The 24320-nt window shown below is 32.2% G+C and overlaps 1 protein-coding gene across 1 annotated transcript in view; it reads right to left on the bottom strand.

Annotated features, from left to right (window-relative positions):
* Positions 1-12899, bottom strand: part of LOC138334671 (alpha-1A adrenergic receptor-like) — a 67395-nt gene extending 54496 nt beyond the window's left edge. Inside the window, exon 1 of the mRNA XM_069283332.1 lies at positions 11880-12899. Coding sequence (XP_069139433.1) covers positions 11880-12855 — 976 coding nt within the window. The 5' untranslated portion in view covers positions 12856-12899. The remainder of the gene's footprint in view (positions 1-11879) is intronic.
* Positions 12900-24320: the final 11421 nt, after the last annotated feature.

Below are 24320 nucleotides of genomic sequence, written 5' to 3'. Positions count from 1 at the left end.
GAACGTGATTGGTTCGCCATGTGTTGTTCCATTTAGTGAACCCGTTCTAAGTTAGCACAACCAGATCATTCCCATGGAACATACGCTGATACATGCACTCATGCTTTATAAACTAATGAAGGGTGTTATACAGTAACACCGGTAGGCAATAAAGTGTGTTCTAATTATCACAATAAGCCTAGTTCGAACATGTCGCAGGCACCATATAGCATATCTCTGAATGATTTCATAGAGTATATCAATCATTTTAGACAAAATAGACTACTCCATACGTAAGCGTCTGCCTTCATGGGAATCCTTAAACGTGCAGACTGAAAATTGGTTTAATGGAAACCACAGAACTATTGTACAATTATTTAAAGATAAAACCCGATAGACATTACGATTTAGATGGTGTGAACAAACGGTTTTTGGAGGCGATAAAAATCGTAAAATTTTATCACCAAAAGATTATTTCAAAAACAAGAAAATTTCAACGGAGTTTGAATTTTTTTAGCAAACTGTGTGAATTTGCATAGAGGTGTATCACAAAAGTTTGCAAACAGATTTGTTTTTCATAACCCGACGACATTTAAAAAAGATTATAAGTGACATCAAAACTTATAATTAATTGACTAATTGACTAATTGACGGTAAATTATATGTTACACACGTCGTTTTCGTATCTCGAAACTCCCGTATTTCTATCACGCGCTATAAATAGGAAGCGAGAGTACCAGTAAACTCAATACCAAACTGTGTCATTGGTACCACTGGTTTGTTCCTGTGGGACTCATCGATTGTAACAAAGCGAATCTGAGTGCGTGATGCAATCCGTTCCTTTACCAGGACACGCAAAATACAAGCATACATATAACAATAGTAGACAGACTAACACGGAAAACACTTAAGCATAAACACGTAAAATAAACACGGTATACTTATTAGATATTGTTTACATGTATAGAATGTAAATCACTAGGTCTACAAATAATACTAATTTAAAAAACAGTAGTCAATCATATCCGAATTCATTTTATTTTTTCTCTGGAAACATTATGAAATGAATAGATTATAAGATAATATGACTAAAGGAAAGGCCTTAAAGGGCCCAGTCAAATGTTTCAGTAACCATTAGTTGTTCAATTTATGGAAATAACGGAAGCGGATTTTCTGTTTATTTTTATTCATATATTCACACTCTATCCTTGTCCCAAAACACCCAGTTGAGAAGGAAATCAACATAGGAGAAGGAGGATTTTTGTTTTATTTCCGTTACAGATATTCTGTGTTTTGTCAGCTGATTATATTGAAAGGTGGTCTATTACTTGAATGCTTGCAAATAAAGGGAATAGCATTGAACTTCTGTCGGATGAAGATTACGTTCGTCGAATCATAAAAGCGTTTGAACCGCTTGATTATATAATGAGCTGACTTAAAAGCATCGCATTCACGTAAAAAATAGCAGCCGCAAACTGAAGCTGTCAGTGTGAAGGATTGAATTTTGAAGATTGTGTTTTTTCTTATATTTTCATGTATGTATTGCCTTAGAAGTGCTTCACACTTCGTGCCGCCCTTATTATACTCTATAACTTCCCCTGAATTGTGGTCCATGAAAAGCATGAATATTCATTAAATAACTCTTATGAACTCTTCATAAAGTTTTATGAATCCATGAAACATTCATGCTTGTTCATGATCAACGTGTTAAGAATTTTTCATTCATTTTTTAGAATTTTTATGAATTTCATTAATGAATACTAATAATTTAATAATTACTTGAATGCATTAAACTTTATGAATGATTCTTTACATGATATTTCAATCATTTTGAGGAATTTTAAAGAATATCCACTGAAGTCACATGACTTGTCAGATGACCACATGAATCACATGACTTCGATTTATGTTTCCCGTCAAAACAGTCACCATCCAAAATAGCTGCTGTATTTGCTACAATGTGGAAGAAAAAAACATTATTCATCTTAAATTGGAAGTTTTGGTACATTAGTGAAAGAATTATCCTATTCTTGGAATTTCTTAAAGCACAGATGAACACTTTCAGTAAATTTTTATTTATCTGCAGTTCTTTTTCAACATGAAATTGTTGCACACTGATATTGCTATGGTGATTATGCATAGATAATGGTTTGTGAAATTTTGTCAAATATTTTGAATTAAACTGTCCATATAAACCATCATTCTTTACAACTATAGGTTTAGTATGGACAAATACTAATTTACTTGGAACATATTATGAAATTGATTGCTGAATATCCCTAAAAACATATTTCCTTAGCACTTACCTATGGCAGTATGAAATCATAATGAACACAATAAACTGTTGGTGGTTTCATATAAAACTCTTCTGATGTTATATATTAATATATGGAGTATACCTATTGTCGTAATAATTTGCTTCATCAAATATAGAATTCATTCCAATGGAATTTCCATCCTGAAAGTCCTGGATACCCAGTAGAGTTCATGAAATTCTGATGAGAGTTGTAGGTCACGAATAACTCATGAATTATCACAAATAAACATTCATGATCATTCTTCAAATATTCATGAACTTTTAATGAATTTTATTGAATGGGTTGTTTATGATTGTTCATGATTTCATGTATAAAAGTGATTCATAAATGTTCATGATTACACGAATAAAAGAGATTCATGAATGTCTATGAATTCACGAATGAAAGGATATATGAATTATTCATAACGTTTTAAAATTCATGAATTGCATGAAAATATTTATGAATACTTGAAGAATGTTCATGAATTATTCATCAACGTCTCGCAGATGTTATTATAAATACATATCAACGTTCTATGTGGGAATCTATGTTTTTTATAGATGTATAGTATAAAATAGTTTGAGCCTGGATCACCAAAGTATCGATGCCGGTGATCGTTATTAGATGAACTATATGGACCAAACGAGATGACCTTTTAAGTCCATTAATACACTTCACATAAGCTCTCCTTTTAATCAGGCGACCATCACACACATGTGATGTCGATATTCCTCTGTTTAGTAAATGTTGAAGGCGTATAGTATGTTAAAATATATGAATCTTCATTCTTTAAACCAGTCGTTGACCCTCCGGCTGGTATTGGCATATGTTGAATTGAAAGTAGCAAAAGAGCTGATGCGACATACTGTGTACTCCTTTGTCTCTGACCGCTATCACAAACCGGTCGATCGTCACTTAACGACTAATTACTAGTTGGTGATATCAAATACATGTAGCGCACATCGACTGAGAAACAATATGATATTGATGGTATTGATCAGTAAAGATTGAAAATACTGTAAAACATTCCCTCTTTTGATGCCCTGTATAATGGACAAGGCCAGCGATATTGATAAGGAATGGCAATGAAGCCGAGACCACCGGCTAGATAAAACCGAATAGTGAGAGGGGATGTAGTCACTCAAAAGACATAAGAACTTTTCTTTGATATTTACTTCTAGGTTTTATTAATTGTTTAAGATGTGAAGACGTGAACCGTGATATACTGTAAAATCGCCGACTAACAAATCAAGCAATATTCAGAAAACATTTATAACGTCACAAACGTCCTATAGAAAATCCTGCGATTGAAACATGAAAAGTAAAATAAATCGATTGTAATTGTTTTCAACCATACATATTGTACATGTAAATCAAAGACGTGGCATTGAGCCACACACTAGATCGGGTAAACAAGATAGAACAGTGTATTCAGATTAAATTTGACGATATGATGCTATAAATAATTACGTGATGTTTCAAATTTATGTAATCTGGGTTTTTTGGTGTTTATATTTCAACGTTCATATGTGCTACACGGCTGACCTCTACATTTCATGTATAATAAGGATGAATGAGGTGAGCCGGGGTGTTCGGTGCTGATCATTAGTTTTATACGGGCGATACCTGTACCCTGAAGGTCCTTTAGTACCCACAAGGACATCAATCATAGCAATAACATGGATAGAGTACATTGCAGTCTATATGATGAATAGATCATCAGGTAGATGGAGATAATGCTATATTAATGCAGGCTGGTGCTTTGTTCTTTACACTGTATAGAGTTAAGACAAGGCCAAACTCTATAGACAACATGACAATAAACCACGAGGAAACCCAATATAACAACAAAATAAAACACGATAATCACATTACATACAACACTGACGATTGTAAATGGACTCACCACATAGATTATGTATACCAGAAAGCATTTAAAAGGATAGATATTTTAAAATCATTTTTTTTTAAAAGTGTCACGGAAAACTCTCTTAAACATTTATAAAAGTTATATTTTACCTATTTTAGAATATGCTGATGTTTTATGGGATAACTGTACTGAACAATGTAAACTTCTGTTAGAGTCTGTTCACTTAGAGCATAGGATTATAACGGTAGGATTTTTACGGGACTGCGCAGAGGTACCTCCCATGATATACTTTATAAAGAACTAGCTTGGGAATCTCTCTCTGATCGGCGTCAAAAGCACAAACTTATTCTTATGTTTAAGATACTCCGTGGCTTTGCTCCACAGCATTTGATGGAAATTGTACAACCATTTTTATATCAGCCTGAAAATGAGAGATATCCATTAAGGATGACAAGATATTTTAATATTCCTATGTGCAGAACTGCAAGTTACTATACTTGTTTTTTTCGAAATACCTTTAGAGAATTTAATTCTTTCGCTTTAAACTTTGACTTATCGAATGTTAATACTGTTGCACAATTTAAAACACTCCTTTTTAACATTAATAAAATGGAACATGATATAACAAATACCTTTATAAACAAAGGTTATCGAATTATGAATACTACTCTGTGCCAGCTCAGAAATTCCTCTAGCAATCTAAGCTTTGACCTATTTCGCGATCATTTGAGAGATTCTCCAATTTGTTTTTGTGGCCTTGGTGGTGAAACAGCCGAACACTATCTTTTCATATGTCCTTTATTTAATGAACAAAGATCATCACTCAGAACCAAAATACATAACTCTAAAAAACTTTACTGAATGGCTGTGACAATTGTGATGAAGAAAAAAATACATATTTATTGCAATTGATATGCATTGCAATAAATATGTATTTTTTTCTTATATATATCTGAAACTAAAATATTTTTTTAGATTTTCTACTATGATAGGCTGGGGAGATACACTTATAATAATATTCATTCATAATGTAATGTTAAATGTTTTAATATTTTTGTTGATAATTGTACCATACCGGATTTGTTTGGAGATGGCTAATATAGGCTTTGCCTGTTGCCAAATTCATTTGCAAATTATTTGCAATAAAATTTGTTGAAATGAAATACATTACAACAATCCCTCCCACACCACCTCCCACATATCAATGAATTTGTAATAATATCAAAAATTGGTAATGGATGTTAATCATTTCATTTGTTAGTATATTAAACTTATCCTAGCGTAAACGTTCTGTTCTCATGCTTACAAAACAGTACTCAGTAAAGTTGTACGTGGACATAAATTAAAGATGCCCAAATTCTGGCAAACGGTATTATTTTTCTCTACCAAGTAAAGCAGTAGGCAAATTAGCATTTTTTCAGTTACAAAAAGTTACTAACTTTACATCATTACCACCATTGAAAAATTTCAGCTTCTAATTTACTTCAAGATTTAAGTATTAGAAATTATTAATTCCATCCAGAATAAATTCCGTTGCATTATGTCATATATGGAATGTAGTACTGATTGAATGCACCAAAAGGAAAATAAATTACGCTGATTTGTGTAAATTAGACATATATATACACGATTGAATACCAATTATTGTTAAAATGATGAGTATCGTTTATACATCAGAAAATTGTATTAACATTTACATAAATGATTGAGAGTCAGTTTATAAAGCTGAATTTCGATATTTATTAGACGCTTTACTTATTAGTGTTACATATAATTATATGCACTAGTAATATCCTCAAGTGCGTTGATAATATTTCAGGAAAATAAGCAAACAAATGGGCTATAATATTAACATAAATAATGCATTATTAAATAATTTCAGCATCTTAAGATATAGATATGATTTAAGAGCCAAAGAAAAGATTTATTATCTAATGGGTTTATCTAATTCCATCACTGTCGCCAAAAATGTCATGCTTTCCGAATTTGAGCTAAGACGGTTAATGATTGACTTCATAATTATATATATGTTTATACCAGATATTTAAATAGTAAAATTGTATAAAAGGGTCATTGAGAAGGCACAGTTTGCGTATGTACGGTATGTAAGACTAACTATTCCTAACCTTCTGAGACTTAAATAAACAAATAAGAAATTTTCAAAATGGAATGGTGAAATTATAATATGAAAACAAAGACCTGCATGATAGCGTGTGCTTTCTGTTCGCGGATAAAATGTGTGTAAGACAAACATCTGTCTCATAAAGTCTGTTATTATAAAGTATTTGGGTCATATTATTTCGTCAACAGTTATAGCGAAGTGACCTGCATTTAAGAGATACAATGAATCCAAAATACTACCGATATTAACATTTAGATAGCATTTCTCATTTCATGACGGGTTTATCTATTGTATCCCGGTGACATCTATTAAATGATATTCTGACAATGAAGCCACATCTACACACATTTGTAAGTGACGCTCCTCCTGTCTTAAATAGACCTATCTACACTGGTTCTTGTTCCCTAGTACTGTTAATCCGTCTGGACAGATAGACAGACACAAAGAAACCCTAAATAGCTGACGTAAGTCCATATACACTAAATATCATCTCAGACTCTCTTCAAAGAGAACACGTACCTCATAAAACAGCACGTGTAGTCACCGTCAATACCACGTGTCCCAAACACCGGAAATATTGTTTATTGTCATTGATATATGAATATGGATATGTTTTGTTGCCAAAAGACTAGCTTATCATAAAGTATATGTAACTTTTGAAAAGGAACATGATATGACATGCATCAGGTATTGAGGCTTATCCGTCCCTGGTGACTACCTGAAATATTGATGCCACGATGTAAATACACATCTGTGATTACTATAAAAGCTGATCCAAGAACTCAATACTATGCAATGGAAAAACTGGACCGAGGAATTTGATATTTGATAATCCTGAGTTTACATAACGCCATTTATAAAGATATAGTGATAAAAACATTGAAATGTTTCCGACGAACAATTTTCTGAAACTTGAAACTGATACCTGGGCACATGAATCATTTATTCAGGTAGGGCTGTAATATTTAGAATTTTTTTAATGAGATAGCTTTAAGTTCTTACAACTTAAACAACTGATATCAAAATTATTATATCCTACAACCATCATTGCCTTTGTCAGAGTACCTACCACTCTATTGTTTACGGTATTCGACAATGATTATTATATCCTACAACCATCATTGCCTTTGTCAGAGTACCTACCACTCTAGTGTTTACGGTATTCGACAATGATTATTATATCCTACAACCATCATTGCCTTTGTCAGAGTACCTACCACTCTAGTGTTTACGGTATTCGACAATGATTATTATATCCTACAACCATCCTTGCCTTTGTCAGAGTACCTACCACTCTATTGTTTACGGTATTCCACAATGATTATTATATCCTACAACCATCCTTGCCTTTGTCAGAGTACCTACCACTCTATTGTTTACGGTATTCGACAATGATTATTATATCCTACAACCATCCTTGCCTTTGTCAGAGTACCTACCACTCTATTGTTTACGGTATTCCACAATGATTATTATATCCTACAACCATCCTTGCCTTTGTCAGAGTACCTACCACTCTAGTGTTTACGGTATTCGACAATGATTATTATATCCTACAACCATCATTGCCTTTGTCAGAGTACCTACCACTCTAGTGTTTACGGTATTCGACAATGATTATTATATCCTACAACCATCATTGCCTTTGTCAGAGTACCTACCACTCTAGTGTTTACGGTATTCGACAATGATTATTATATCCTACAACCATCATTGCCTTTGTCAGAGTACCTACCACTCTAGTGTTTACGGTATTCGACAATGATTATTATATCCTACAACCATCCTTGCCTTTGTCATAGTACCTACCATTCTATTGTTTACGATATTCGACAATGATTATTATATCCTACAACCATCATTGCCTTTGTCAGAGTACCTACCTACCACTCTAGTGTTTACGGTATTCGACAATGATTATTATATCCTACAACCATCATTGACTTTGTCAGAGTACCTACCACTCTAGTGTTTACGGTATTCGACAATGATTATTATATCCTACAACCATCCTTGCCTTTGTCAGAGTACCTACCACTCTAGTGCTTACGGTATTCCACAATGATTGTTATATCCTACAACCATCCTTGCCTTTGTCAGAGTACCTACCACTCTAGTGTTTACGGTATTCGACAATGACGGATAACAGTTGTATTTTAGAATTTCAGAACGTGCGCCTATTCGACTGTCGTAATATGAAAGCCAAACATTGTCTTTAGTGGTAAAATATTGGCATCTGTCAACTTAAATGTGTGCTTTTAATAAATGTTGCAGGATAAAAAATGTAAATGATCAGCGTCTTAAAATATCGACTGTATTTACTCTGATCATGTTTTTGATCATTCGTGTAAATTGCGCATTTAGCAGAAATTAAATCCTCAAATTGGTTTTCTATACCATCCTCGTTTTAATGTTTTACCTTCAGGCTGTCCTGTTGGATTATTTGAGCGTGCGCTTATATAGAAAACGATTTACGGTAAATTGCTTAACCGAAGAAATTGAAGACTTGTTACATTAGGGCTTATACAATGAGGACTCGCCTTGTGTCACTCTGACATGACCGTATATAGTGCATTCATGTGATATTCTATCCTTTACCATGATAAAGACCAGTGCAGTGCACTAATGAAGCGTCATCAAATCGCGATATATCAAAAGTATTGCTTGTTGTTTACTACACAGTAGGTTGGCTGGTATTGGAAGGTCGAGTCCCTGTAATACTGATAGGGCATGTATTCGGGGATATAATACAAGGGGGCGTTCGGTTGACTTAATTACGGGAAGGAATGGTGAAGAGGATTGTCAAGATCTATAATGGACTCAGTGCAAATAGGTGCATTTAATTACAAGGTTTCTACACGGACAGATCAACTTCCGATTTATCTGATTGAAACATGATTATCTCGCCTATCCCTTTTATATATAGCATCTTACATAAGTATTCATTTCATATGAGATTGTATGAAACGAGTCTAAGATTTTATTTTTGCGAGCCTTAGCGAGCAAATATTAAAACTTCGAGATGAGTTTCATACAATCTCATATGAAATGAACACAAATTTAAGATACTCTTTATCACAAAACTACAAATACCTACATAACAAAATGTTTCATGTAAAATGTATTCCGAAAATTCAGCAGAGGCCGTCATTTTTGCCTCCGTCCTGACGTCACGTCGTTTTTCCTGACGTCATTTTATTGATTCTTTCATTGCAGCTCAATGGATTTCCAGCCAATGAAAATCGTTCCAGGTCATATTACACGGGCAAAAACGAGATATCAGGCGGATTTTGTGATTAATATATATCCGTTTAGTTATCTGTATCAAGATTTGTGTTCAAATTGTAGGATTAACGCTAACTCCAAATGTTATTGCCAAATGCATTTAAAATTAAGGTATTATGTACTTATCAATTCTATTAATCACACAATCACTTAGTAGTGAGTGCCAGACTCACGAGGGCCAGTTGCCGGGTCCTGACTGTTGCATTCATTAAACGTTTTAAGTATACGGAACCACGAACTGATCGACGTCGTTAATAGGACGTAAAACACAACAAAACAACGAAAAGTAGATTCGCTACATTGCTACATAACAATCAACAGGAAATTTGTTTCCAATCAGTCGCGGGCTAGTTTTATATCCTGAATCCCCTTTGATATCTAAGGTAGATTTTCTACAGGATTGATGTTGACAGTCAGACAGAAGCGATATATATCCATACAACAACTAAATCAATTTATATTAATCAACTCATCAGTGTATTACTATCGTACTTCATTGAATATGAAATGAAACTTTTAAAATATCGATCCATTCACACAGATTTCAAGATAACGGCAAGATTGCTCTTTTCTTTTATGTTAAGGCTCGTTGCGTAAACAACAGCAATTCAAGTCCTTGATAACAATCCAATTTCCGTATCACTATTGTTATCAGAGAATTATATTTTTTTTCAATTACGTCTGCTGTTGTCGAAGGCCTATTGTCAGTTTCACAGACAAAATTGCCACCCAGTGAATTTTCAAACATACATTTTCATTACACCTGTTTTTATCTAAAGCAATGCACATGGTTGAGATCGATTCTAGTATTTTCAAAGGTTTGCCCTTATCATTGTTCACTGTATCCTGTTTTTGTTTTATATGGGTCTTTTATCAATGGAAAACGTCTTATATTTTTCTGTTCTTGATAAATCTGACTATTACGATAATGATTCATATGTACATATCATGTTTCCTTATAACTACATATGATGTTTCCGTTATAACTACATATGATGTTTTTGTTATAACTACATATAATGTTTTCGTTATAACTATATATCATTTTTTCGTTATAATTGTATATCATGTTTTCGTTATAATGTAACTAGATATTGTGTTTTCGTTATAATTATATATTATGTTTTCGTTATAACTACATATTAGGTCATCGTAATAACTACATATTATGTTTTTGTTATAACTACATATCATGTTTTTGTTATAACTACATATATCGTGTTTTCCCTATAACTACATATATCATGTTTTCATTACAACTACATATCATGTTTTCCCTATAACTACATATAATGTTTTCGTTATAACTACATATTATATTTTCCCTATAACTGCATATCATGTTTTCGTTATAACTACATATCATTTTTTCGTTATAACTACATATCATGTTTTGATGTTTTGATTTGGTTTGAAAACATTCCTTTCTCACCCAATAAAATACCAAAGAAGTCCTAGAGAAATATCTCCATCAATGATTTGGATATTACCAAATATTTGCGATTTTTCGCACATATTCAATGCGTTATACCTTCATTTATACAAAGTATTCAATTCAATCTGACACTAATGCTCCATGATCCATTTGCATGTTGATAAAGTGCAACACAAAAGTGAACATTAAACATATCAATGCAAGATAGCATTATATCATGTTTGTTTTATCATTAATCCCTACTTCGACGCAAGCATTGAAGCTGTTGGAAGGACCATGGTTTGTGATTTAGAAGTTTAATCATTATCTTGAGGTGTAATGATAAAACTGTGATACAGAATAATATTTCCGTAGTTAAGTGTATCGTGTTTTACCCAATCAAAAACATTTTATCGAAATTTAAAGCGCTTACATTATCTTAATGTAACGGTGACCGTAATACCAAAAATAAATGCGTATTTTAAAATATCAGTTCAACTTGCATATGCATGTGTAATTTTCTATAGATAATGGTGAGCAGTGTGAGGTTAGAGTGGTTGTAATGACAATAATAAATCTGTGCTGTGGTAGACCTAGGATGACTTATCAGATGTGCCCATATTAGAGTATAAAATGGTAATGTGTGAAATTTGATCTACAGCATACTGTTAATGATTCACGATGGAAAGCTTTACATGACGGCGTAAATAGAAGTAAAGGGCGAATTATATGTATCAGAATGTTTACGAAGGCATTTCCATGTATAATGGGTACAGTTTATCTAATGATCACTTACCTACATAGTCGAATGCGCTACCATAGCGTTAAACAGACGGCGACAAACAAAATATTCATTGACAATTAATTAAAGATGGACGCGATCCAATGAGTTACAGTGTAAATACTTACTGAGAGGCAGACAGAAGAAGAACGGGAACCAACAAAGTAGAAACACACCAACCACTATACCCAGGGTCTGAGCCGCCTTTTTCTCTCGTTTGAACTTTGCAAGTTTTCCTGCAATGGTGAATTTGGCTACCACTCTACGAGAGGAAGTATCGGAATGTTCTGATGAACTACTGCTTTGATAAGTACATGGTGTACCATTTTGGCTGTTAGCCCTACCGGTATGTACACGTAGTGTTACACCTTCAGATTCCAGTTTCGATAGTTTGATCCCGGTTTGTAAACAAGCCGAGTGTTTGATTGCCTCCTTGTAAATTCGTATATATACAAATACGATCACAGACATAGGAATATAGAATGATATAGACGCTGACACAAGCACGTAGCCTAACTCCGAGTTGACAGTACACTGTGTAGGGTCCGGGGACTGAGGCTCCTTCCAACCGATAAATGGTACAACAGAAATGGCGGCAGAAACTATCCACACAAAAATGATGACGTAGCACGCCTTTTTCTCTGACATGATTGTCGAGTGTTGTAGGGGTCTAGTCACTCCAATATACCTGTCAACGCTTATAGCCGTCAATGTAATTATGGAACCGGTGCACCAGAGCACATCGATCGCTGCCCATATTTCACAAAAAACGTGACCAAATGGCCAATAACCAATTATTTCAAGAGTGGCCGAAAATGGCAAGACTGTTATGCCTAGTAGTAAATCGGCACAAGCAAGATTAACTATGAAATAATTTGTTGTACTCCGTAAGTGTGAGTTAGCGTAAACGGCTATGAGGACCAAAACGTTGCCTCCAATAATCACCAGGATGACAAGACTTAGAATGGCACCAACGACCACCGCTTTAGTAATATCCACTTGGTAAGTCCTGTTGCCGACTTCTGTAAAATTAACCAGTGAGTCATTGTGAAAATCTACCATGTTTATAAAACTTTTCTTTAGTTGAACATCTCTCGCCAGCATGGTACCTCTGACTGTTACAGCTGATGCGAAAGTCGGCGCCTCGCTATACTACTCTAGCATATCGATCAGCTCTTACGTGGCTTGGTCAATGGAACCGCTGTGATACGCCTACTTTCCACACCTCGCTCCCACGTGATCCTACACCTGATTATTGATACTTTTCATTCTGTGTTTTATATAGGCATTAATTAAATAGCAAGGGAATCTGTTTTCTGTTCAAAGGGCATTACTAGTCATGTGTATCAGTTCGGTTCTTTATCAACCTATATTGTATTCCGATTGTACAAAATTCATTCAGTATTTATAGACCGAACGCCAAATGGAACTTTTCATCGTCGTCGCTGTCATTGCTGTTCCCGTCGCTTTTGTTGCTGCTATTGTTGCTAGTGTTATTTATTTTATCTTATGTGTTATATTTTACTAGTACTATCTACCAATTCAGTTTGCTATATTGTCGCCTCGTCTCTCAAATTTGCATGCCGCTTTGTATAAGTGGGTTATATTTAAAATTCTCGGGTAATTATATTAGTACAGGGGTTATGGCGTCCGATATCTGAATTATATTTTAATTTTAGATATATTATATATAAGTGTAAAATAAATTTCGTTTGAGATGTTCAACAGCTTTTATGATGTAATAGTGGTCCTAATGAAGATTCATTATACATAGGCAACCGATGAACAAAATATTTGATAATTTGTAAGTACATGTATGGTGTGAAAGGATGTATACATATGGTTTACTAAAATGTATTATAATCTTAAATACACGTAATATAAGAAGATATATCTATAAAATTATTGTGATGTTGTATTACGAAATGAAGTGTTGATGTTTTGTTCAAGCGTACTTTATATTATGCAGTATTACGAATCATTTAAATGCGTTTAAATATGTTAAGAGTGTGGTGAGGTTTGTCGGATATATTGTGTGTAATATACGACAAGTGAATATTGAATATACACCGAGTTGTCCAATGGTTCTCCACTACATAATTGTATATGTGTATCATGGTTATGTATCCGTATCTATATTATTTTGAGGTTTAATCCCTTTATCAAAAGATATTTACATTCTGAGTGTTTCGTCACTATATGAATCAACCAACGGACGAAAACAAACATTTACCTATGAAAACACTATGAATACACTATGAATACAACTATTCTTGTGCATCGATCAGCTGATTTCAAACATTATGCCAGTTTCATATCAATAAAAATTAGTCCCCCAAACTATTTTAATGTATAATCTTTAATGTGTTGTTTCTTGTTGTAGAATCAACTAAGGTTTAGTGTAATAAGTCAATCAAATCTTTCTTTATTTCTATATTTCTTGTTTATCGTTTGTCATTTGAAAAAAAAACCCAAAAAAAAACAAAATAACGGTCGACGGAAGGCGGAAGTTTGTAAACGCGACGTTATTGATATAATAACCTTTCAATAATTTTTATTTTTATAAATTATTCTAAAGTAAATATATGGATTGAATGTATTTTTCTAATTTTCATAGCGGCTTTGAATAGCAGAAGCTTTCTACATATCCCGTGCTCCACTACTATGATTATGATAGTATATGCCGTGTTCCTTCACGGCAGTGACCTTTGACCCTAGGTTTGTGATTCGCACGTGCTGACCGGTTTTTACATAATATCTGCAGAAAACCATGGATCTCAAAGAATAACACGGAGTTCTCTTTTTCATGAGTTGAATACCAATATGATAAGTTTAGAATACAACCCAAATTAAGACACTTAAAAATCTAGTATTCTGCAATATAACTATCTAAAACGATGCCGTCGTTTTTAGTATTATTATTCAAAACATCGCAAAATATGTACTTGTATTCTTTAGGAAAATATGGTAAGCACTAAATATAATTTGATTAGCGGCTATATAAGTTTTTAGAGAATACTGTTAATTAGTTTATACAAGGGATTTTGTTCCTGTTAATTAGTTTATACAAGGGATTTTGTTCCATTTAACCTTTTCGTCAGCATTCCGCCGACTTATAATCTAATCATAGAACGATTCGTGCTCTGAGAGCGTGCTGAGATTTAAACTGCCGTTTAATTTGAATCATCTACAGAACAAACAAAAACCTTACATATATGGCGTCAAATGTAAAGTAAAATGTTTTCTTTCCGATTCCTGGACTACAAATTCTCTGGATCTTAACAATGTCAAAGGTTAATATAAACAAGAAGTACATGTATTTTCTGCCTTTCATCGACAGGAACATCTATGAAGTTAAAAAGTCATATTTAATGCAAAATGATAACGTAGGATTATCCTTATACATTTAGTTGACTAAAGTCGCTGTACATGACATCGTAATACTAAAACGACGAGATAGATACGGAGACATTGTATGTAAGAAGAAGTAATTCTATATTCAGCATTTAGGGAATAATCTTTATGCATCTTTTGGTACCAATTCATTAATTTAAACAAATATAAGATAAAGCATATTTGCAGGCGTTCCTCAAAAAAGTATCTTAAAAACCTTCGCAGTAGGAGAGATTTTCACCTTACTGAGCATTCAATTTTCGTTATTGCTCGATACAATAACTGTAAGAACATGAATTATATCAAATGAGTTTAAGCGTCTAAACTGCTGCCCCTGTGTATTCGAATTCATCGGCAAGGCAATGTCCTCACACGTTTAAGGAAACAAAAACCGGTAAAACAATTACTTTTATGGAACACAATGATATAGAGGCATTTATTCAGTATGATATACAGTACAAATTTCAATACTGTTCATGTTCCATGACGGTAACTTGAGTTATGGATCCTATCCCAGGGCAAGCTTTCTTTCTGATAGAATTAAATTCCCAGCTTAAAAAATGCATTATTTATAGATTGCTTATGTCACTAAAATATAATGTCTTTGACATATTATGAGTGTGCCCTGATACACATTACAAAGAAATCGACGTATTACGGGTTTAGACAGTTCGGATACGAATATCAGTCCATAGTGAACTTTAAACAGATTTAAGAAAACTTGGCATTGTTACAGAAATGAATGCAATCTTTTCCAAGTAGTTTATGTGTTGTGTGTCTGACAGACCGGTCGATTGTTAGACGTGCCTCCCAATATTGACCGGATCACGTACATTATAGTCGTTATACAAACGTTAGGATGAAGACGGGCCAGGATTCATTTCTGATGGAACGACCACTAAACTATCATACAGAGCAGACGTGATGTGCATGTGTTTTGTATACCCATCAAGTCACTCAAACATACTCAACGTAATGATAATTATCATAGACGTTGTGTTGTACTTTTTATTTCGTTTTCCATAATACAAAAAAGGCTGGCTGTTTCTTCACTTATTTGATACGAGTTTTTTGCGAACATGAATATCACCCAGAATCAATGGTAGGCCTGCTGTTAACATTGTAGAAGCTCCTTGGTGGTGCCTACCGATAAAATGTATAGTATATTTCACGTCTATTCTTATAAATCCATTGTACTTTTTCTTATCCTTTTCGTATGAGTACGTATTCAAGAGTCTATGCGTTGAACAGTATGGTCGATGGGATTCCAATATTGGTGATCGGGTGGTGTCGTTAAGAGGTACATTTGTAAGAGGTCACTGTCCGATCACGTGGGTTGTCTCCGTGTTCTTTCCTTCCACTGTAAAGCCCCTCGAGCGCTTATATCCCGTCCATCGAAAGTGATTTGTATAAGTTATATAACTTGTTTCGCAATTTGTGTATTATAAATAAAGTTTATATCAATTTATTATTAATTTCAATATTGAAATTAAATACCATATGCCAAAAACCATGCTTACAGATTTACGTTTTGAAATGCGAAGCAAAATACAATAAATTTCCATGACTCACATAATGAATTTCGACTGACAAAAAGATTTACCTAACATTACACAACATATATAGATAAGTAAGGTTACAACTTCCCGCGGCGCACATACCAAGGCCACATTCACGTTACCCATGGATGGTATTGTCTTTCGAATGTGATAGCTACATATTTTTTGTTCTAAAAGAAGGCCAATGATGATGGAACGCTTCTGTTATCCCCGTTTGGATGTGTTGTCGATCAGGGAGACAATCAGCAGTATTCCTCTCCGCAGGCGTCTCCTGTGAGGGCCTATATAGATAAGACCAATCGTGCTATGATCTTGTAAGTTTCCCTCTTTTGTTGTCTACCCAATCATAGGTACCCATGCAATGTTACAAGACATACTTAGGTTTTACGGTAAATGATGTGTGAACAAGTAACATAATTATACAGGCTTAACTAAGGTATTTGTTTTCTTTCCTCATTCATAATGACTACTTTATTTGCAGTTTTATTTAAATTTTTTTACCTTTATACAATAAACCACTTTCAGCATCCACTTTAAGCGACACTGACAAAAATAGAATATGCTACTATCTTCCTGTAAATTACCACTAATTTGATATCCCCTAATGTCCTTGGTTGTACTAACGATATTGATGAAAGTGTTAATATTTGTAATACTTGAATGTTAAGATGGAAATAACCACCACTTAAAATAATTGAACATTGCAAGTAATGACGATGTTGTTATACTGCCATTTCAATTTAGATTTTGACGATTATTATACGGTAGCCTATATTGTGTTTTAACATTCAGTAATGTTTCTGTTGCTAATATATCACATGAATTCCATTATCAACCATCTATAGAATGTTCAATAGTTAATTGTATCATTATGTTAATTTTGAAGTGAAAATAAGTTTTATGAACGTTGAAAGCATTTATTTAGAATCCCGTATTTACCAGGCTGAATATTCCCATTGATATCCAGCCATGTGTAGCGGATGACAAGTTTAAATGAGTGCCATCAAATTCGGGTTTGTTAAGTTTCACCATCTGACCTACCTGTAAATATATGTAAACAAATATAACCTACAATGCTGTAATTCTTACCAATAACAGGATGACGTACTGTAGCTGGTTAATGAACCTAATTCCTGTCTTTAGTTTGATATAATATACAGCGAGCAATTGTGCTGTCTTCATATTTGCGGTTTTTCCGTAAAACTTGAATTATATTGAAGTTTGACGAGAGAAAAGTTATATTCCTTAAAAGGAGTATCCATGGCGTTTCAGTTGTGAATTATCATTGACTGTGTCAAGCTCCGTAGATGAAACGTGGTTCTATCACCTTAATCAGAAGCGTTTTTTATGTGTTTTTTTTAACTGGCTGCGTTTTTATCTTTTCCAATTGATTGTGCTATCATACATAAACGGTTGGTCCTTATGTCTGTATTTGTCATCATGGACGAGCTTCACAGTATAAATAGGATTCACTTTAGCTGCTACTATCTCTATCATTAGAAAGAACGAGGATGGAATAAACCATACAAATAAAAAGCCATATAAAACCTGATTTACAAATATGTGACAGGTGGTTATTCGATACCATGAATAGCATAAGCTAATGCATATGTATTATACCGAAATATAGGCTAGCTTTAGTATATATACCAGGGGCCGTTATTATCGATACTTATAGGAAAATGAAAATATCATTTTGAAGTCGTAATGCGTTACATTTCGGCACCCCAAATAATATTAATGATCGTGTATGACAGATGTTTGCTACATCTGGGACAACAGCGACGTATATATGTAATACATACAGAGCATGATATTTACATTCCTCTCATATATAGATTTGCACTATTGATCCTACAAAACAAGAACCAGTATCAAAGAGATCGTGGCATCATCAGTTGTTCACTGTAAGCTTTTAACAAGATAAGATTGCGAGTTGGAATCATTCCATGTGGGACGAGTTGCCATCTACTGACCTCTGGTAGTTGATATGTCTCCGGGTACTCCAACTTACCTACACCGCCAAAAGCTGGCATGAAAAATACTCTGGAAGTTAAGTTGACCCCGGACATTAATTTGACCTTAAATAAATCAAACCAAACTTTTGATATTAAATTATATAACGTAATAGCTGTTAATATCACATAGGTTTCTTTTGTTTTCAGTAGTGACAACAGATGTGACACAGTTAATTATTCCATCTTACAGTTCTAAAAATCACCAGAGGCTGAGACGTAATGGCGTAAAATGTTGACAAGATATCAAGTAAAAGGATCAAGCAATCTTAAACAATAATCATTAGTAATGGTAACGTCAGAATATGTATAGTTTCAACATCCCACAAATGCATGATTCCCCGTGTAAGTCTAATCTTATAATGCGGCTCATTCCTCTGTGTCTCTGTCAACTATGCCCGGTAATTAGGAGGGCGCCGGGAAACACAAAAAGACCCTCGTTATGGAAATAAGCATTTCGTCTATCAATCTATTCGTGTTTAGGAAGTGATAAATGTAGCATCGACGGTAAACAAATATTTGTGAATTAACAAAATTATGAAACTCTTTTGGCATTTTTGAAAACTCCTTCTAGGACCAGCTAACTATGTATGATGAGTATTGATCAAAGTATACGACTGTCATTGATTTTAAATAGCTTAAGTTATAAACGTTTCCTTAAAGTGTCCATCACAATGAATATATAATGATATGACGATAAAAGATTCAGTCGGTTATGTAGTTAGTTTTAGATACTTTGACTGTTAACATCATACACAGCTGTCATAACAATTTGTTCTGGTTAAATATATTAAAAACAACTAAATGGGATTGTGTCTGCCACAAGGCCTTTCGATTGCTATCTCTTGCGTATATAAACGTAATAACCGATTTTTGATCATAACATAGTGTCAAGTCGAATTTCACAGATGTTACCTCTGAAATGATGTAAGGCGAAGTCTCCATCTACCAGTGTACGGACCGATGTCGCGATACCAGTGTATCTAACATTGTTTAATTGAGACACAGTGACTCACGCATTAACGTTCGCTGCACCATAAAACAAATTTGTCAGAGCTAATAGTCCAAATGAATGTTAATAGTTTCATATCAGTGTTTCTATCTTCATTCCCGTCACAGTATACACTTTGAGAAAAAAAATGTTGTGAGCATTTTAGTTATGCCTCATTCGTAAACAGTGATACACTGCGTCGATAAACGGTCACCTTCTGCCCGAAATACATCCAAATATGTGTTTATATTATGTAACAAACACGACAAGCATTGCCTGTACTACGTTGTAAGGATATTCTGTGATAAATATAACGTCCCACTTTACGATATTAGGAGCGTTTCAGCTGTTATTAAGATCTGGTGCACTGTTCGAGTATTTATTATTGAAGCTTTGAACTAATTAGAAAACAATGATAAGTTATTGCAATTAACAAACCCACATTAACATCTATTGCATTGTCCGTGTTTCTTATGCTATGGAATAGACAACAACACCATGCCTGGGAGGTTTGCATCGGACATTTTTCACTTTGCATATCACAATTGTCTTTATATCAACTCTGTCACATAAGAAATGATCAAAGTGACTGCAGCTATGACTGACAGAGTGTGGTAAATGTCATTTATTAATGACTTCTCATAAAATATTTCATAAAATATGTTATTAATAAACACCAATTTTAAGTTGAACAAAATAGGGTACACAATACTGGGAAGCAAACTTGGTGATACAATATGTGTAACTCCATTCACCAGATGTAAATTCAACGTCTGTTTCGAAAGACGTCTCCGCGTCAATGCATATATGTTAAATCCGTTACAATGAAATAGTTTGATTTGTGTCCTTACAATAGTCAATTAAAATATGCCTATTTTAACTACCAGAAAGTGCCATTGGTCGCTAATATCATTAAACATATGACAAATGTGATTTATCCTACAACTAAATCTCATTTTAAAATATGACTTTTGAATTTTGATTTGCTTGTTGTAACGTGCATTCGATTTATCTGAAGTTATTTCAATAGATATTACTTCAACATATCGACGTCATCTATGATTAAGCTCTTCTATTTAATATTACCTAACAAGATAATATAAAAATACTATCTTCTATTTACTATTACCTAACAAGATAACATAAAACTACTATCTTCTATTAACTATTACCTAACAAGATAACATATAACTACTATCTTCTATTTACTATTACCTAACAAGATAACATAAAACTACTATCTTCTATTTACTATTACCTAACAAGATAACATAAAACTACTATCTTCTATTTACTATTACCTAACAAGATAACATAAAACTACTATCTTCTATTAACTATTACCTAACAAGATAACATAAAACTACTATCTCTATTAACTATTACCTAACAAGATAAATAAAACTACTATCTTCTATTAACTATTACCTAACAAGATAACATAAAACTACTATCTTCTATTTACTATTACCTAACAAGATAAATAAAACTACTATCTTCTATTTACTATTACCTAACAAGATAACATAAAACTACTATCTTCTATTAACTATTACCTAACAAGATAACATAAAACTACTATCTTCTATTTACTATTACCTAACAAGATAATATAAAACTACTATCTTCTATTTACTATTACCTAACAAGATAACATAAAAACTACTATCTTCTATTTACTATTACCTAACAAGATAATATAAAACTACTATCTTCTATTTACTATTACCTAACAAGATAACATAAAACTACTATCTTCTATTTACTATTACCTAACAAGATAACATAAAACTACTATTTCTATCTATACCTAACAGATAACATAAAAACATCTTCTATTTACTATACCTAACAAGATAACATAAAACTACTATCTTCTATTAACTATTACCTAACAAGATAACATAAAACTACTATCTTCTATTTACTATTACCTAACAAGATAACATAAAACTACTATCTTCTATTTACTATTACCTAACAAGATAACATAAAACTACTATCTTCTATTAACTATTACCTAACAAGATAATATAAAACTACTATCTTCTATTTACTATTACCTAACAAGATAACATAAAAACTACTATCTTCTTCTATTTAACTATTACCTAACAAGATAATATAAAACTACTATCTTCTATTTACTATTACCTAACAAGATAACATAAAACTACTATCTTCTATTTACTATTACCTAACAAGATAACATAAAAACCACTATCTTCTATTAACTATTACCTAACAAGATAACATAAAACTACTATCTTCTATTTACTATTACCTAACAAGATAACATAAAACTACTATCTTCTATTAACTATTACCTAACAAGATAACATAAAACTACTATCTTCTATTAACTATTACCTAACAAGATAACATAAAACTACTATCTTCTATTTACTATTACCTAACAAGATAACATAAAACTACTATCTTCTATTTACTATTACCTAACAAGATAACATAAAACTACTATCTTCTATTTACTATTACCTAACAAGATAACATAAAACTACTATCTTCTATTTACTATTACCTAACAAGATAACATAAAACTACTATCTTCTATTAACTATTACCTAACAAGATAACATAAAACTACTATCTTCTATTAACTATTACCTAACAAGATAACATAAAACTACTATCTTCTATTAACTATTACCTAACAAGATAACATAAAACTACTATATCTTCTATTTACTATTACCTAACAAGATAACATAAAACTACTATCTTCTATTTACTATTACCTAACAAGATAACATAAAACTACTATCTTCTATTAACTATTACCTAACAAGATAACATAAAACTACTACTATCTTCTATTTAACTATTACCTAACAAGATAACATAAAATACTACTTCTATTACTATTACCTAACAAGATAAATAAAAACTATCTTCTTTTACTATTACCTAACAAGATAACATAAAACTACTACTTCTATTAACTATTACCTAACAAGATAACATAAAACTACTATCTTCTATTTAACTATTACCTAACAAGATAACATAAAACTACTATCTTCTATTTACTATTACCTAACAAGATAACATAAAACTACTATCTTCTATTTACTATTACCTAACAAGATAACATAAAACTACTATCTTCTATTTACTATTACCTAACAAGATAACATAAAACTACTATCTTCTATTTACTATTACCTAACAAGATAACATAAAACTACTATCTTCTATTAACTATTACCTAACAAGATAACATAAAACTACTATCTTCTATTTACTATTACCTAACAAGATAACATAAAACTACTATCTTCTATTTACTATTACCTAACAAGATAACATAAAACCACTATCTTCTATTTACTATTACCTAACAAGATAACATAAAACTACTATCTTCTATTTACTATTACCTAACAAGATAACATAAAACTACTATCTTCTATTAACTATTACCTAACAAGATAACATAAAACTACTATCTTCTATTAACTATTACCTAACAAGATAACATAAAACTACTATCTTCTATTTACTATTACCTAACAAGATAACATAAAACTACTATCTTCTATTTACTATTACCTAACAAGATAACATAAAACTACTATCTTCTATTAACTATTACCTAACAAGATAACATAAAACTACTATCTTCTATTTACTATTACCTAACAAGATAACATAAAACTACTATCTTCTATTAACTATTACCTAACAAGATAACATAAAACTACTATCTTCTATTAACTATTACCTAACAAGATAACATAAAACTACTATCTTCTATTAACTATTACCTAACAAGATAACATAAAACTACTATCTTCTATTAACTATTACCTAACAAGATAACATAAAACTACTATCTTCTATTTACTATTACCTAACAAGATAACATAAAACTACTATCTTCTATTTACTATTACCTAACAAGATAACATAAAACTACTATCTTCTATTTACTATTACCTAACAAGATAACATAAAACTACTATCTTCTATTAACTATTACCTAACAAGATAACATAAAACTACTATCTTCTATTTACTATTACCTAACAAGATAACATAAAACTACTATCTTCTATTTAACTATTACCTAACAAGATAACATAAAACTACTATCTTCTATTTACTATTACCTAACAAGATAACATAAAACTACTATCTTCTATTAACTATTACCTAACAAGATAACATAAAACTACTATCTTCTATTACTATTACCTAACAAGATAACATAAAACTACTATCTCTATTTCTATTACTATTACCTAACAAGATAACATAAAACTACTATCTTCTATTAACTATTACCTAACAAGATAATATAAAACTACTATCTTCTATTTACTATTACCTAACAAGATAACATAAAACTACTATCTTCTATTTACTATTACCTAACAAGATAACATAAAACTACTATCTTCTATTACTATACTAACAAGATAACATAAAACTATCTTCTATTTACTATTACCTAACAAGATAACATAAAACTACTATCTTCTATTTACTATTACCTAACAAGATAACATAAAAACTACTATCTTCTATTTACTATTACCTAACAAGATAACATAAAACTACTATCTTCTATTTACTATTACCTAACAA

The sequence above is a fragment of the Argopecten irradians genome, chromosome 11 (genome assembly GCF_041381155.1).
Source record: "Argopecten irradians isolate NY chromosome 11, Ai_NY, whole genome shotgun sequence".
Classification (NCBI taxonomy): Eukaryota; Metazoa; Mollusca; class Bivalvia; order Pectinida; family Pectinidae; genus Argopecten; species Argopecten irradians.
Note: the sequence above shows the minus strand (reverse complement) of the source record. Positions and strands in the feature narration are given on the sequence as shown.